This window comes from Scophthalmus maximus, chromosome 4 (genome assembly GCF_022379125.1).
Source record: "Scophthalmus maximus strain ysfricsl-2021 chromosome 4, ASM2237912v1, whole genome shotgun sequence".
Taxonomy (NCBI): Eukaryota; Metazoa; Chordata; class Actinopteri; order Pleuronectiformes; family Scophthalmidae; genus Scophthalmus; species Scophthalmus maximus.
In genome coordinates this window covers 11,306,109-11,321,748 of record NC_061518.1, presented here as the reverse complement: position 1 = coordinate 11,321,748, position 15,640 = coordinate 11,306,109, and the positions used below count along the sequence as shown (strand labels likewise).

The 15,640-nt window shown below is 44.2% G+C and overlaps 1 protein-coding gene across 6 annotated transcripts in view; it reads right to left on the bottom strand.

Moving 5' to 3' along the window:
* The window catches only part of LOC118302911 (transcription factor SOX-6), a 130,417-nt gene that overhangs the window by 26,154 nt on the left and 88,623 nt on the right, over positions 1-15,640 (bottom strand). For all 6 annotated transcript variants that reach the window (XM_047331523.1, XM_047331521.1, XM_047331522.1 and 3 more), the window contains 3 exons: positions 11,935-12,055; positions 8,182-8,261; positions 735-884 (listed from right to left, as the gene is read on the bottom strand). In XM_047331523.1, the coding sequence (XP_047187479.1) occupies positions 735-884; positions 8,182-8,261; positions 11,935-12,055 (351 nt within the window). The remainder of the gene's footprint in view (positions 1-734; positions 885-8,181; positions 8,262-11,934; positions 12,056-15,640) is intronic.

Here is a 15,640-nt window from a genome sequence, read left to right as displayed (position 1 = left end):
AGTTTGAGTGCAATCTTTCAGTGCAAATCCCAGGAGGAAGAAGACCTCAAGGATTGTGTGCGTGTGCATGTGCTTGTGTGTGTGTGTGTGAGAAAAGTGAGCCAGAGTGCCTTGCTACCATTCCAAGGAGATGATTTATGGTTGTTCTCCATTGTAATATTATTAAGCTAAACTGCTCCAAATGGGCGCATGTTTCTGATTATGGCCTTAGTGAGTGGGGATGATGTATATGGCCTTTCCTCTGCGTGGAGGTCTAGTGGAGTCTTGCCATACAGCAGCAGAAAATACACATCCTGCATTTGGTTTGTTTACAGGGCAAGAAAACAAACCAAAAAGCCATCAATCCTACTCTTTGCCTCACTTTTGTCAGCATTTGAATAGCACCTCAGTAATGGTTCGGCTCCATTTCAGTTCCAAAAAAGAAGAGAAGGGGAAAAAAATTCATTGTGAGGAAAAATTAGAAACCATGTGTTCCACAAATTACTGGCTTGGAGCAGCCATAGCCATAGCAACACTGTCCACAGAGTTCAGGTTAAGAGAGAGGGGGCCTTGTTAAAGCACCACAGATTGATGGCCTGTTAGAGGTTGGGCTCAGCACCGGCCGACTGTAGGAGCTGACTGAAGTACGGAACAGCTTGGATGCTAGTTTATACAAACAACACCAACTAGGCTAGGCTAGGTCAAGTACCACTCAAGGACTGGACTGGCGGGCGGAAGGAATTGAGGGGTTGTACCTTGACTTGAGTGATGGGGCTGGAGGAACTCTTGTCATTCTTCAGAGAGGAGGGAGAAATGGGCCCACTTGCACCGAGGGGCTGGGGGAGCGGAGGCATCTTGGCTCCAGGAGAGACCTGCATGCTGGCGAGCTGGGCCGCATACAGTTGCTGTAGGGAGGTGCAGAAAACCCGCAAGGCGTTAACATCCAAATCCAGCAAACATTCAGAGTTCTATATTCTGTCTTTTCCTCTCCCTAGAACTCTGCCTCTGTGTTTCCCTTCATCTCCCTCTCTCTTTTACGTCTTTCCTCTCTTTCCATAAGGCTGGCAGAGAACCTCCATCAAAGGTCTTAACTGTATTTCAAAGACCGAACCCAGAGAGAGACAGCAGTCTTAAAAACCACACAGAGATGGCTTTCATTCAAAATACTTGGAGCCCCCTATTTTCCACTCATCACAGAGAAAAAGTTTGCCGACTGGATGCAAGTGTGTTAGCAAAGATCTCTCATTTCTCTACATCTACACAGCTTCCAATTGAAGTCTCCAGTCTGTGATTTGTCTCCACGCTGCCACGTGAGACAGAAACCCAACCTCAGTTGGATTGCCATCACAGAATATTTTAAACACCAGCATTATTAAGGCTTAGAAACCTGCACAAAGAACACTGATGTAATCACCATTATTTTCCTTGGAGTTGAATCAGTAAGATGTCCGACTGTTGGTGACATTACCACACAGGCGGGCGGTTTAACTGACTGACGAAACCCTCAATAACAGTCGCGCCTGTGACAGGGGTTGAACTCAGAGAGCGCAATTTAAAATTTCACCCTAGGCTGATTATGTGGCATATACTACAAAGAGTGGTTAAAGACGTTGATGTGTTGGTTTGGAAGTATTTAAAAAAAAATAAAAAATCTGAGCCACAGACTGCTAATTGTCTTTTGGATCAGATTTTTTAAATAGTAATTCATCCTTTATCCTGGATTAAGTTACAGTTTATTGACCTAAATAGTTGTGTGTCTATTTTTCAGAGCATTAAATCCTGAAACTTACACCAGACTGGTTTGATTTAATGATTTATTTTTTGTGCTTGTTTTTTCTGTCCAACAGAGCCCAGCGTCCGCACACGGCTGATACTTCTTTCCACTCCAGGTCTGCTTTGATTTGCCACCAGGTAAGTGATAAAATTGGCTTTTGTCTCTTGCTGCAAACGACAGGTCTGTCAAATAAGAGCTACTGTCTGAGAAAGAGTGTAACTCCATGTAGCCTCAGTCCTCACTTCATCAGAGAGATATCAACCCTTAACTCCCCCACTGGCCTGCTCTCTTCAAACCAGGCAAACCTTTTGGGCTGTAGTGCTATTCTGTCCGAAGGTGCTGTCAGGAAGAATCTAATTTCTCGTCCTCTGGCCAATCAGCAAACCCTTGCTCATTTCCTGGTTTGACTAGCCAAATACAGACGGCATTTGTGTGGACGGAAAAAAAAGAAAAGCCACCCGGCCCCGCTGGCCTCACCTTCGGTGGTGTAGATGCAGGCTAAAGCCAGACAAAGCACTTTATGTCCATGCACATATCTCCAGATATAAACACACATGTGCTCCTGTAAGAAACTTTATCACTGCCATATAAGCGGCAGTACAAAAGGTCCATTCTTCCAGGGGACCTGGGGATAACAACAGCACATGGGCAACGGAAATGACAGACTGATTATGTTCCCACAATGATAGCACTGCCCCCACCTCCCTCACAAACAGCCTTTTGTCTCCGCCAGGAATGGACACAGGAGCGGACCCAACTCTATTTTCTCCCCGTCGGAGCTAGACTTAGTTAATGTCAGAGAAAGAGAGAGCGAGAGAGGATACTTCATTCGCTGCCCGTCACTCCAGGCTACACATGGGTCTTAGTAGAGCAGCGGAAGCCGAGTCTGTTGGACAGATGTTTGCTAACAGGCTTGTAGCTCGGGCATGCCCCTGACCTTGAGTGGGAAGAACTTTATTGTCCCGGAAAAAGAGCATAATTAGAGCTTGCCTCAAATTAGATGCAGTCAGGATGCCCCTTTTCAGCACTGATTAGCAGGTCAGTGCCATGGGGTGAGAAGCAATGGTTACCCTTGTAACCAGGAACAGTCTGACTCCAGGAGCCAAAGAACAATAAATACAGTCAGGGGAAAAGACAGATTAAAGGTGTGTTAACCCACCGCCATACACTGCTCAAGGACAAATATGTCAGTGTTCAGTGTGTGCAGTCTGGATGCTTTTGCCTCAGCTTTCTGGTGTGGTTGGGTTCAAGTCAAAGACAATTAGTTTTTAGCAGATAAAAAAAAATGTGTGGCACTCAGCATTTCATAAAGATAAAAAACAACGGCCTCACAAAACATTTCAGGAAGTTGTCAATATAACAGGCATCGTGGTGTCAAGGGCTGAAGGATGGTGCATCCCGCCAAGGCTGTTCTCCCTAAGCAGAAGACATCTGCCTGCTTCCCTCTGGTCTCAGTTTTCTCTCTCACATCTAATAGCCCCTTCTTCATATCTACTTGCCAGGTGGGGGCAGCAAAAGGTTCATGGTAATGAGGGTCAAGCTGAAAGTCAATGTTCCAACTCTGGGGTATTGGAGGAGCAGGCGAAAGCCCGAGTAGAGCTCGGGACCCTTCTGTCTCCATTTTCTGTGGCATTTTTCCAACACGAAAGGTGTCTATGTTCAACTAGTGCAAAGGATTTTCACTTTTTTCATAAAAAGCTGCACTGTCTTTTCATACAGAAATACCGAACTTTAATAACGGAACACACAAACAGAAAATCTAAGGTTTTTACTGCGACCCCATCGTTCCCTGTTTCCCAGCAGAGTGGACCGGATCTCAGCAAGCGTGGATTATAAGTGAGCGCAGCATATCCAAGGTCAGCCTGTTAGCCTCTGGTAATTAAAACCAAGCCCTCTGGAGGCACCAGAGGTCAAACAGGGAGGTTCACTTTTCTGCCTGCGACATTAAACTGATATTACACACTCTGCTGATGGTGTTGGACATCTCACACACATAATATGCAATCAAGGAGGGCAGCCTCTGTTTGGTTAGTCAAGGAACAAAGCTGATACTAGGGTTTGATATACAATATAATCAATAATGAGAAAAAAGTTAATTTCTCATAAATTCTTTCTGCGAACACTGGAGCATATGTCTTGTAGAATAAAGAAAAAATGAAAACTTTCTGTGGAAAAACAAAAAGTACATCTTGTTTTTCACAGCATGGCAACATGTGCTGGAAAATACAGCGGCAGATATTTATCAGATTTGTTGCTGCCAGCAATTGCGGTGCATTGCACATTTACAACTGCAGCGTGCAAAATATGAAAATAAAGACAAAAAAAGTTATTTGCCCAAAAAAACCCAACAATTACTGATGCCAATTGATATCCTCTGCATTTTACAGGAGTTAATTATCATCATCATCTGATGACTGCCATACTCTCGTCTCTGTTTTTTTTTTGCAAGTTTGTCTGTCTGTCAATGTCTCATTCACCTCTGCCTGGCCTGAGCGCTGAGCGCTGGGGTGGATATGAGGGCATTAACTGTGCTTCATTGCACCGCACCATTTAAAAGGCAGCACAGCGCCAGCCCCGTTTGCCACAAGGCTTGTACAGGCTCATTGCCCATGGCGACCAGGCAGGCTGACCCAGGCTAGGCCCAGATGTCAGGAGTGGAGGAAAGCGTCCTGGTGCACTGTGCCGATGCTTTCCAGTATGGCCCAACATCTGTCTCATCTGCTGGCACCCAACCTGCTCTGCTCTTACCCCTCCTCCCTCCTCTTGCCTTTCTCAGTTTCTCTATCTTACATCTACAGTATATACATATTCAAGTCATTCTCTATCAGTTTCTCTCTGGCACATACTCACACAAACACAGCTCGCCTTGAGGAAGTGTGTGTATGCGTTTGTGGATTTCTCCGAGCCCATGGGCCCCAGCGCCAGCCCTCCCATTCAGTGTTGCTCACTGCATTATCCACTCTATCTGTCCATCTGTCCCTCTGTTCACCACTGCCTCTATCCAGCTGCTCACCTAGCCGTCCTATTAGCCAGCCTTCCACGCACAGCTAGCATTGCTGCACTACTCTGGGTTACCTTCAAAGACCAAGCTCCTCTACTCATAAACACAGAAACAGCTGCTCTCTACAGTATGTCCGTTCTCTCCTTTCTCCCCTCCTCCTCCTCTCTATCTCTATCTCTTTCTCTCTCTCTTTCAAAGTCAAAGGTGCTACACTTGTTAATGATGGAAGCTTTTTCTTCACATCTGTACTACACAGACATTTGCATTCAAACAAAAGATAATATGTGGTTTGCTCTGCTCTCCCACTTTCTTCCTGTTTGTCCCTGACTGCGCAACACTCTTTCTCATCACTCCAGTCGTCCAAGCCCCCGAGGACTCCTTCAGATATGTCTGCCTGCTTGAGATCTGGTCCAAGTCGTCGCTGAGCCTGTGGGCTGCTTTTCATCTTTACAGTGGGAGCATGAGCCGAGGCTGGGTCCAGGTTTACCATGGGCCTTGAGAGATGCCATAGCGAACGTGGCGGATTGGTAATTGCATCGTTAGGTCTTAACTCGAGCAGCTCGACTTCCAGTACTGTAAAGCATAAGGATGTGATGGGCCTGGGCAATTTGGGGTTAAAAGGAGCAAGCGAAAAAAACAGAGACAGAATGAGGGAGGGAGGAATACACAGTGAGACATTTAGAGAAGGTTCAAGATGCAGATGGAAAACTGGAAAAGCAAGACATTGAGACAAAAACAGCTAGAGATAAAAAAAAATTAAATGAGGCTCTGTCTGAGTAAAAGCCGAGGATTTCTATTTATTTAGTCAATGATACTACATACAGAGAACCCAGATGTTCTGTCTACCAATAATGCTTTCTTTAAAATGGCTTCTAATGGAAAACAAACAGGATTTTCTCAAAGGTTCTCCTCTTGTTAACTAGTTCTGTAAAAAGCCAGGGCGATATATATCGAGTGGATTATGGCATTGGGTTGATTGTTTTTCACTTGATGCAACTTATTGTGTACAAAGAGCAAATTAGGTGCTACCCTTTAAAATTGGAAAAATTCTTTTGTGGAGTTAGGGAAATTCCCTCCTTGTCTCTTAACTCAATTGAATATAGTAGGTGTCCAGACAGATTGGGATACAATCTGAGCACAATTTCCTCTGTTAGGTGAGAGGTGTCACTTGTAATCAGGGAAGGACAGGCAGGGATGGAGCCATTGTTTCCTGCTGGTCCTGGGCTCATCCTGGCTCTGTGAGGGCACTAATGAAGAGGGGCATGTCGCGCAGGGATAGTTTACCCGCCTCCTCTCCTGTGAGTTGAGAACGAGAGCCAATCTGTCAGGAAAACATTGAGTGAAATTGCCCTGTGGTACAGCAGCGCCTGGTGACAGCCACTTGCAGACTGCCAGCCACCAGAGTGATGCTACCACCCTGTATTGACAAGCAAATTACAGTCTCCTACACTCAAACGCTTCCTAGAAGATTCATTTACATCCATCAGCTTTAAGCCTTTGTTACCTTGTTGGGTTTTCCTCTCTTAAGGGCGGGGGCTGGGGGGAGGATCCCAGACTGTTATGACAGAGGAGATTGTGAAGAGGCTGTGTGGCCGACATTAAGACTGACGGAGCGGCGAGCCTCTCTGACTGGATGGCTGATCGCATTACCTCTGCAGCATTGTGGGAATTAATTCTTCCAACGAGATCATTTTTAAGGTTCATATATTGCACAATCTAAACGGAGTAAATTGCTGGAAATTATACCTTGCAATGCAACTGACAGGAAGAGATATTTTACGGGGGGGGGGGGGGGACTATTCAACCACACGTGTGTGTGTGTGTGTGTGTGCGTGTGTGCGTGTGTGTGTGCGTGTGTGCGTGTGTGTGTGTGAAAAGACTTGGAAACTACAGAAGTTTAGGACTCTTAAGATTCCTGCAGTGTGGTGCTTGTTGATGCAGTAATTACTACAATATGATATTTTTGCAGCAGACTAGATAAGAGTCAGAGAGTCAACATGTTATACTTTATTTCATTTTATTTTTTGTTATTCCAGTTAAACCAAATAAACTAACTGGCGGGGTTCAAACATAACTGGACTTATTTTTGCGGCATGAGATTTTGGCATTGTTTATGAGTTTTTCCTTTGTACTCCTGAGTCTTCTTGCTCAAACGCACAAACGAATACTAAAGTACACTTTAATTTTGAAGAAAACGGAGAGTGCTAGCGCTGTTATTGCAGAAAAATGGAGGGGACAACCGTAACTAAATTCCACATCTGGCCTGATATGATGTTTTTAATCATCGCAGGCTCTCTGTGCTTTGTCGAGGAAGTGGTGGCAGTCACGTCGTTTGTTGATCCCAGCTATGTAGAAAAGGGCATGTTTGACTTGCCGTGCTGTCTTTAAAGAGAGTCTCTGTGCAGGGTAAATAGCAGCCAGCAGGCGGAATATGTGACAGGCTGACAGACTTCAATTAATGGAAAATGCACCTCTCTTTTTGTTTACTGTGTTCTCTAAAGGTCAGCCAAGTCATGGACTAGGAGGCACTGTTTTTGCCCATTCCCAGGGTTAGATACATAATCAGAATGAATGACTCTAGACCTGTCTCCCCTCCTCACCCCAACCTTATGATATATGTCTGTCTCATCTGACCTCATACACCACTATAAATACACTCAGCACGCCTGTCTGAACAACCGCTCCTTTCCAATGGACTTTGCTATGATACACAAACTAAGCGACACACAAACTCTTGTGACATATCCAAATTCAGCCTCCATATTATATTCTCGCAGACGAGTGCAAAAAAGGTTAAAAAGATAATTTCCAACAAACAGCTCTCTCATGCACAGGTTGAGAGAGCTGTGGCAACAATAGTAAATATAATAGTAATAACTTGCAGCTAGGTAGGCAGATAATTATCTATATGAAACATATTGTCCTCAGGTTAAGCTCTGACCTGGGTTCAACTCTTTTAAATGCTCTTAGAAAAGCCCGTGGGGCTTGGAGCCTATGCCAACATTTCTGTTGCTCAAACCCCTACTCAGCTTCACTTTGAATAACATACCACAAGTCTGTTTTTCACTACGTACATCCATTTGTAATAAAAGAAACACTTGTTGTTCTACAAGATAAAAGCACTTGCTTGCTCAGTCGGCCGTCTCCTGATCAATTCACCGGCAGGCGATTAAGGCGACCAAAGTGATTCTCGTTCCCTCTAATAACTATTATCTTCCTAACTCCTCTGCCGGGCAGAGCTAGTGGGGATAAATCCTCTATAAAACAGGATAAATTACATATGTACAATGATAAGCACATGTGAGCTGGGGGCCTCCAGGATTATTTAGTGTGCAGCTCATTACTTGGCGGACAGCTGCTTAGCCATTCTTTCTGCCCTGGGCTTGGCGGGCGTCCCTAGCATTCTTTGTCATCGTACTGTACATACCTGAAGCTGGAGGGGGCTGAGTCCTGACGCTGCTGCAGCTGCCATTGTGGATGGAATGAACTGCACCGGGTAGTTATCACCTGTCAGAGAGGGAGAGACAGACAACAATGCACACAGGTTCAGACAATGAGCCGGCCCACAACGACCAGGCAAGTGCCAACACGGATCCTTGGCCCTCCAGTACTTTGCCACGGCAATGTGGCATATTGCTATGAGCCATGGGCATCAAGCCCAAACATCTGCATTAACAAAAGGCTAATCTGGTTTGACCGGAGCAGGATTACTCAGGAACGCTCCGCACCATTCCCCATTCTCTCTTTCCTCCACCTGCACACTATTCCTGGAAAATATCATGGCAGCAATAACTGCTAAATATCTTAACAAGTTGGGACTTCTTTTAAGGTGTGTGTGTATGTGTGTACGTGTGTGCGTGTTTGAGTGCGTGCATGCCTGTGGGTGTTCATAATACATTTTAAATATTTCCCCCGGTATTCAATTAGCGATTATGTAAAAGGGCCAGCATGTTCTCTCAGGCAGTTTGTACAGCTGTAGACTTGACTGGCTATTGTTCCACGCTACATTGTTTGTGTCTGAGTGATCGCTTTGGCAGCAGAGTGAAAGCACTTGTATGCGAACTGGTTAGAACAAGTGTGCAGCCACAATAACAAGGGGTAAAAAACAAAAAACAAAGAACCCACACACATTCTTATCTCACATGTCACTGTGATCAAGCAAGGAAGAATTGGTCTCCAAGTAGCGGCACTATTCATTACTACTCACTACTGTTGGCCTGCCATCAGCACGTTTGTCAGACGGGGATATGAAAACGGCTGCAGTGTGAGTGATATCCATGGGGGTACAGAAGCTTTTACACATTCTGCCTAGTGCGTGGAGACAGACAGAACAGCCCCAGTGAGACGGGGCCGCACAGCGTTCATAGATGGGGGGGTTGAAGCATGTGTCTGGAGGTGGGGAGGTGGGGAACACAGTGGGAGTGGGGAGGGGTAGTTGGCCTTCGCTCAGACCCCACTTCTGCCTGTCACTTCTCCTCACAAACATATGGAGCCATTAAGCCACAGACAAGGTAAATGTATATACCTTCTCTTTCGCTTTGCCCTGGCCCCGCTTGCCTCACTTTGCAATCTTGCACAGCACAGCACAATGTGATACAGGCCATGGAAATTCAATCCCCATTTAGTAGCAAATAAAATCACACAGCAGAAGTGGTTTCAAATAGTGCTGGGTTGGATGTGTGTGTGTACTGTGGTTATTTCCACACCTCCTCTTTTTTTTTCTTTTCCGTATCACTTTCTCTCTGTCTCTCTCGCTCTGTGCTGTCTGTGACGTCGGATTCGGGAATAATAAATGGCATGGATGTCTTTAGATGTCATGTGAAACCGGGGGAGGGTCATGTGCTAAGTGAGCACCCCACCACTGCTCGGGGGTCTCAGGCTCCAGTGTCTGGCTCTTGGACGCACACAGTCTGCGTCGAGGCACCAGACTCCAGCAGAATGGGAACTGTGCTAGTTTAGGGTCACTGGTGAAAGAGAATTATGTTTAAAACTTTGTTTTTGTTTTTGTTTTTTTTGTTTTTACTCGCCATGGCTGGTCCCATGCCGAGAGCCTGGATGAGGGGAGGGGGGGTAGTTAAGGTGACAACAGGATATATTTCCCTGCTCATGTGATGCAATGAAATACAAGTCATAGATCAGAGGGTTGACAGATGTAGCTGAACCCTTTTATTAGGTCAGATCGAATGATGATTAATGAATTGTGTGACTGTGCCATTTCTGTTCTTTTAAATTTCATTATTTACCAAGGTTGTTTTGCAGAAAAAAAGACAATTAAACATATGGGTATAATTATTTTGGATAAGTTTAGTAAGTTACTGTACGTCAAGAAAAAGAACATGTCTAACTCGAAGGACATAGCAAACACCGCGATATCAGAAAATTGGTTTTAAAGTGACTAACACGATTTAAAATAGAAACAGTAGGAGGACACTGGCGGAGGAACCCAAAGACTATGGGGTCATTGGACCGGTCCATTAGAGGAACATCAGACTGAGCGCTGACATGTCAGTGTAAACGGTGCGAACAGACTGGGAAGTCCGACTTGTATCTATTTGTTTAAAAGATGAGTCGGTGTTCCTACGACTGTGCTCGTCTACCATGCAAGGGCCAGGCCATTGAGCACAGCCAGTGGATGGGGTGATGACTTACCACTATGGTGCTAGAATGACTCTGTTGCCAATGTGAGCACCACAGGGCTGGGGGTCATGAGCAGTGGTCCCCGGGGGCTGTCTCATAATGATAACATCAGATTAGTGTGCCTTAGTCTTGGAAGTGAATGCTCGGCCACTCACTTCACGGAGAACGGACACGGCAGCATCCTGTATACCCTGCAGGTGGTGGTGATAACATTGTGCTCTCTGGAAATATTGTGTATACTGTGTTGAATGGGGGGCATATAATAGAGGTTTTTCAAAATACCTCTCCTGACTGCAAGAGTCATTTTCAGACCCCCTTTGCTTTTTTCTTCATGAACTCATGAATTATGCAGGAACCATACACACGGCGACCCCTGACCATGATTCCATAATAGCTCCTGTTATTTGAACTAAAACATTTTCCTTGTCAAATCTATTGCAGAAAGCACACTGGTAAAAGACTCCCCCTCAGGCACTTTGTTTAAGCTGTCATGGCTCCATAGTTCCAAAATAGCTGACTTTCTTTTTCATCCTGTGGTTTTATAGTTAATTCATTAACTGCACTACCACACCTTTTTAATGTTTTGCTGTGAACCTGCTGACTTCCTACTGTTTCCTTTTTTCCGTTTTCAGTTCTCTTCCTTGTTCTAGTACTGGTTTACAACAGTCGAGCGGACTTTCCTTGACTCGTACTGTAAATCCCTTTCTTTAATACAACAGGGTTTCCATTAAAACATCACTGTCTCCTTTGATTTACATGTGTGGGAGAGAAAAATGTAAAACGTCTTCAAGTTCTGATTGTAATTTGATTAAAACACAGATTTATCTAAAAATGCTTCACAATAATTTTTTAAAATATTTGATATGAGTACAATAGTGTGGAGGCACGTTTAATTTTCACAAGAATATGAGGGTGTATGAGGTTACTGTTTTGGCAGGGCATCAGTCAATGTGTCGCAACGTTTCAAAAAATATTTTTTTTTATTTTTAAAGCTGTGGATCCTGTCTTTACTCAATTTGAAAGACAAAGGGAGAGAAAGAGACATGCCGTTACAAGCAATGAAAACAGTCATGTGTGCATGAAAACCTGTTCCTCACCTCATCCAAATATTCTCTGTCTCATAATTGTCTTTTGATAACTTAATTTTCCTGGCAAAAGGCATACTTGTGTGAAATTGTAAAAGGGGTGTTGCTAACAATAGGGAGACTTTTCATGAAGGGTTCATCCCCTGTGTTATTGGATCTGTAACAGTGGATACTTGAAAAGCGATTACAGCCAGAAAAAAACGCCTGAGAGATACTTTCATGTTGAAGACATGTTTACATTCCTCTGCCTCTCTACCCATATCTATTGTTCCACTCAAGTCCAAGTTCAGACAGAGCAGATCATGTCAGTGGCCTCAAGTGTGAATCAAACGTGTTTGTTACATGTCAAGTTGCATAAAATCTTTATTACTGAAAGTCTTTGTTATGAATAAAAGATGAAGCATGCAGAGAGAAAACAGGGGGATGGACAAAATGAAGACTTCACTTGCAAGCGTTACCTGGCTTGTAAGACATTCCTGGGGGGAAGAGAAAGCCTTGCTGGGCGGCGGCGGCTGCTGCCAGGGTGCGTTGGTCGTGTGGAAAAATGGGGATCATGAGCGGAGGCATGTGACCCTGGACCTGCTGAACAGAAAGGGAGCAGAGATCAGAGAGAGGCCTAAGCATAGGCATGGTTCACAGAAACACACAGCCCGCTCAGGGGGAGGCCAGATCACAGCTCGTCCTAACGCGTGCTGACAGGGGGCTCTGCGGCAGTGACGGCCCTCGTGTGCTCGCACAATACCTAGCCGAGCTACGCCTGCTCTTAATCCGGACCACGATTTTACCTCGGTACATCAAAGGCCCCCGCATACGCACACATTGTTCCAGCATCGGTTAGAGCAAGCGACACATAGGACAGAGAGCGGAGAGGCTTGGTCGGTCTGTGTGGCTTCTGTTGCAGCAGATAACACATGTCAGCGAGGGGGTTGTTCAATGTATAACACAGGTGCAGAGACAAGACTGATCAGCATGCACACACACACACACACACACACACGTACCACAAGGGAAGATCAACTACGCACATAATCTTGAAAGATCATTTATTTAGATGATAAAAGCCTTAAGACAATCCAGTAATTTACTACAACTGTTTCCAGCACAGGAAAAATATCAGGCAGTTGAAAAGTTCTCGGCACTCGCTGTATTTCATTTTAATGTCATTCTCTGGCTGTCTGTTCCACTCGCATATTAACCTTCACCATCCAGCTTGTTGCTGACTCGCCTACTGGGGATATCAGCACAAACTCCCTGCATGTGTGTGTCAAGGGTGGGTGAATAGCTTATGTCTCAAAAGTGGTGTGTGGGGGTTTTGTACACATGTTGCCCGGTCCAATCTCACTGTCATTCTCCGCTTCCTGAAACTCTCTGATGGGGAGCAGCCCGGCTACCTCGGCCCTGCGAGAGTTAATCTGCCACTGAGCCAGGCCACCTCGGGGGAACCTGCCTGGAAAATGGGTTAATAAAGGTCATCCCCCAAAATAAACACTTTACAGAATGTTTCTCCATTGGTCCCTCCTTAAAATCAACTCGCAATAAAACGGGTCTGGGTGCAATTACCGCTGCTGCATTGGGGCATGAAATCAACCTGCTCTGAGCAGCGACTTCCCCCCATGTTCTGGCTGAGGTCTGCTATGATCTCCACTTTTTCAGCCCATGCTGGTCCCCCTGTAGACCCTTTACCGGAGTCGTCGTCGCACCCAGGCTCTCTCACTGCTGCTACCCTGCTCAAACCCACTTAAAACTACTTTATTGATCTGTCCAGAGATGCAGAGCTCAACTGAAAACTAAATAAATAGAAACATTTTTATGTCTACTGAGCTTTTACAGAAATGCAAGGGCAGAAAGTGCATTATAGAAGAATAGAAAAGTGTGGAATTCTTCTAGAAGTAATTCTGTAAAATGTGCAGTTACTGCAGGAAAAAAAATGTCCAAGGAGACTGCGACAAATGACCTTAAATAAAACATCGCTTTATAGGGATTTGTGTTCCAAGGTTCCAGGCTGAATGGATGAAAGATGGATTTTGGCCTTGCATGTATGAAACATATGGAAAAACACAATAATTAATGTCACAACATGAGGTCGGGCCAGTGACGGGCGGGGGGACACTGGGGAACACAGCTTTGCTCTGTCTGTGTATTTGGACTGTTAAACCAGATGGAGTCTGTTTCTGAATGTGTGGCAGTCACAGGACGGAGCAGGACTCCCTCAAGTCCACATCCGTCCATGTGTGTTACAAATGTATTACACGGTAGCTCATACATTTTCCTGGATTAACTAACATATAGCAGCAGTGAATTAAGTTATATCCTTTTTTTTCCCTAAATGAAGTTATTGACTGTCAAATATTTTTGTAAAATAGAGAAAACAAAAACTCGACTCGCTCTGTTTCCAGAAGTGAGGATTCTTGATTTTTAATTTAGTTTTTTTTAAGTAATCTCCACAAACATCCTACCAAGTCTGCTCTACATGCAATTTTAAAGTGTATCAGTGTAATGTCAAGAAAACATCATTGTGAACATCCTTTTTGAAATAATACCAAAAAGAAAAAACTAACTGGGCAACAACCAGGAGAGCAGATAGAATAATGAAAAAAATATTTTCTATCATTTACATAAATTCAATAATTGTGTCTACATTACTTAAACTTAAACAAAACTGAAATGTGATATAGATGTTAACAAAAGTCTTGGTACATTGACATCAGCAAAATGCACCCGTTCTCTGGCACACACTAAATGTAAATTATATAATTTCATCTGGGATATCAGGTTTTATTACTATTATTATTTTAATATATGGAGCAGAATATACAAGATTCATTGAGCCAAGACAGAGTGTAAGTGTGTGTTGAAGGGGAAATAAATGCATTGAGTTTGAATCGCTGTGATTTGCAGTAATGAGCTGCGCGCATTAAAGTTTAATTTACAGCAACTGATGTCAGAGAAAGGCATATCAAATTTTGAGGAGCTTCAAGGTGGCAACAAATAGTGGAGGTTAGTTGAGCCGTCAACGATTAGCGGAGCGGATTATGACATTTTCACACATTATTGTTTAAAAGAATGACTTTTAAAAATTAAGAGGTTTATTTTAAAAAAACAGACGGGGGGAATAAGTGCAAACATACTGTGTGCCTTCCACTCTCACTCAAGTTCATCTATGTGTGGGCTGAGTGCCCAGGATATTTCTATTGCCAAGATGATCTTGAGGAGTCTGAGAATAAAGTGGAGCAGATGTGAGCGGGGCACTTGGGCAGCGTCCGCCCTTCTCCTCGTAAATACAGCGCCATTGTTGTGCTGGCACTGCTCTTCCTTTGTCTTAGCGCTGCTAAGTACTGGATAATGTCATTTCACACCATCTGCCCCCAGGCTTCATTAAAGATACATGAATGGGCCATCTTATGAGGAACAGGTGCTATTGTTTGTCCCCCAAGACCCAGCACTAAGGATCTGACTCGGAATACTTGAAGAGGAGCATCTGTAGTGATCAGTCAGACAGACTTGGCCGAGGCCCCCGTCTACGCCAGCACGCGCTCCAACAGAGGTTTCCGGGGGAACTCAGCCGCCTTGCAACATGTATCATCAATTCACATGACCTGATGAAGTCTGTAGCAGGCCAGCACGCAATCTGTTTCCCTCTCAAGGAGATGCTGGTATTTGATGAATACAACCAACTCGACGCTCTACGGTTACCATATAGAGACCATATTATTGAAGGGCTTACCAGGTTCATTTTACTTTTGTAAAAAGGACGAAATACTGGACAGTTAATTTTATTTCTGCAAAATTTAGATCAATCACAACTTGGCAACTTTCTTGATGCCAAATTTAGCTTCCTTGTGTATTATTGAAAAAGGCTTTGTTCATTTTTTTTTTTTAAATTGATCATTCATTTAAGCAACAGATCTTAGTAGTATATTATTATTAGTAGTAGAAGTAGTAGTAGAAGAGTATTAACCAATTTAAACAAGAAATTGTTCACATTATAGCACAACTGACTATACAATTGTTAACAACAGCAGACTGCCGAGGGCGAGTCCGACAGATCAGACAGACTCATATGTGACGTGTAAGTACACAAGGTGTAAAAGACTTGAAAGAGCTCCCTTTATATCTCGGAGCACCTAAACACACACACTTTCAATACTGCCTAATGCTTGTACC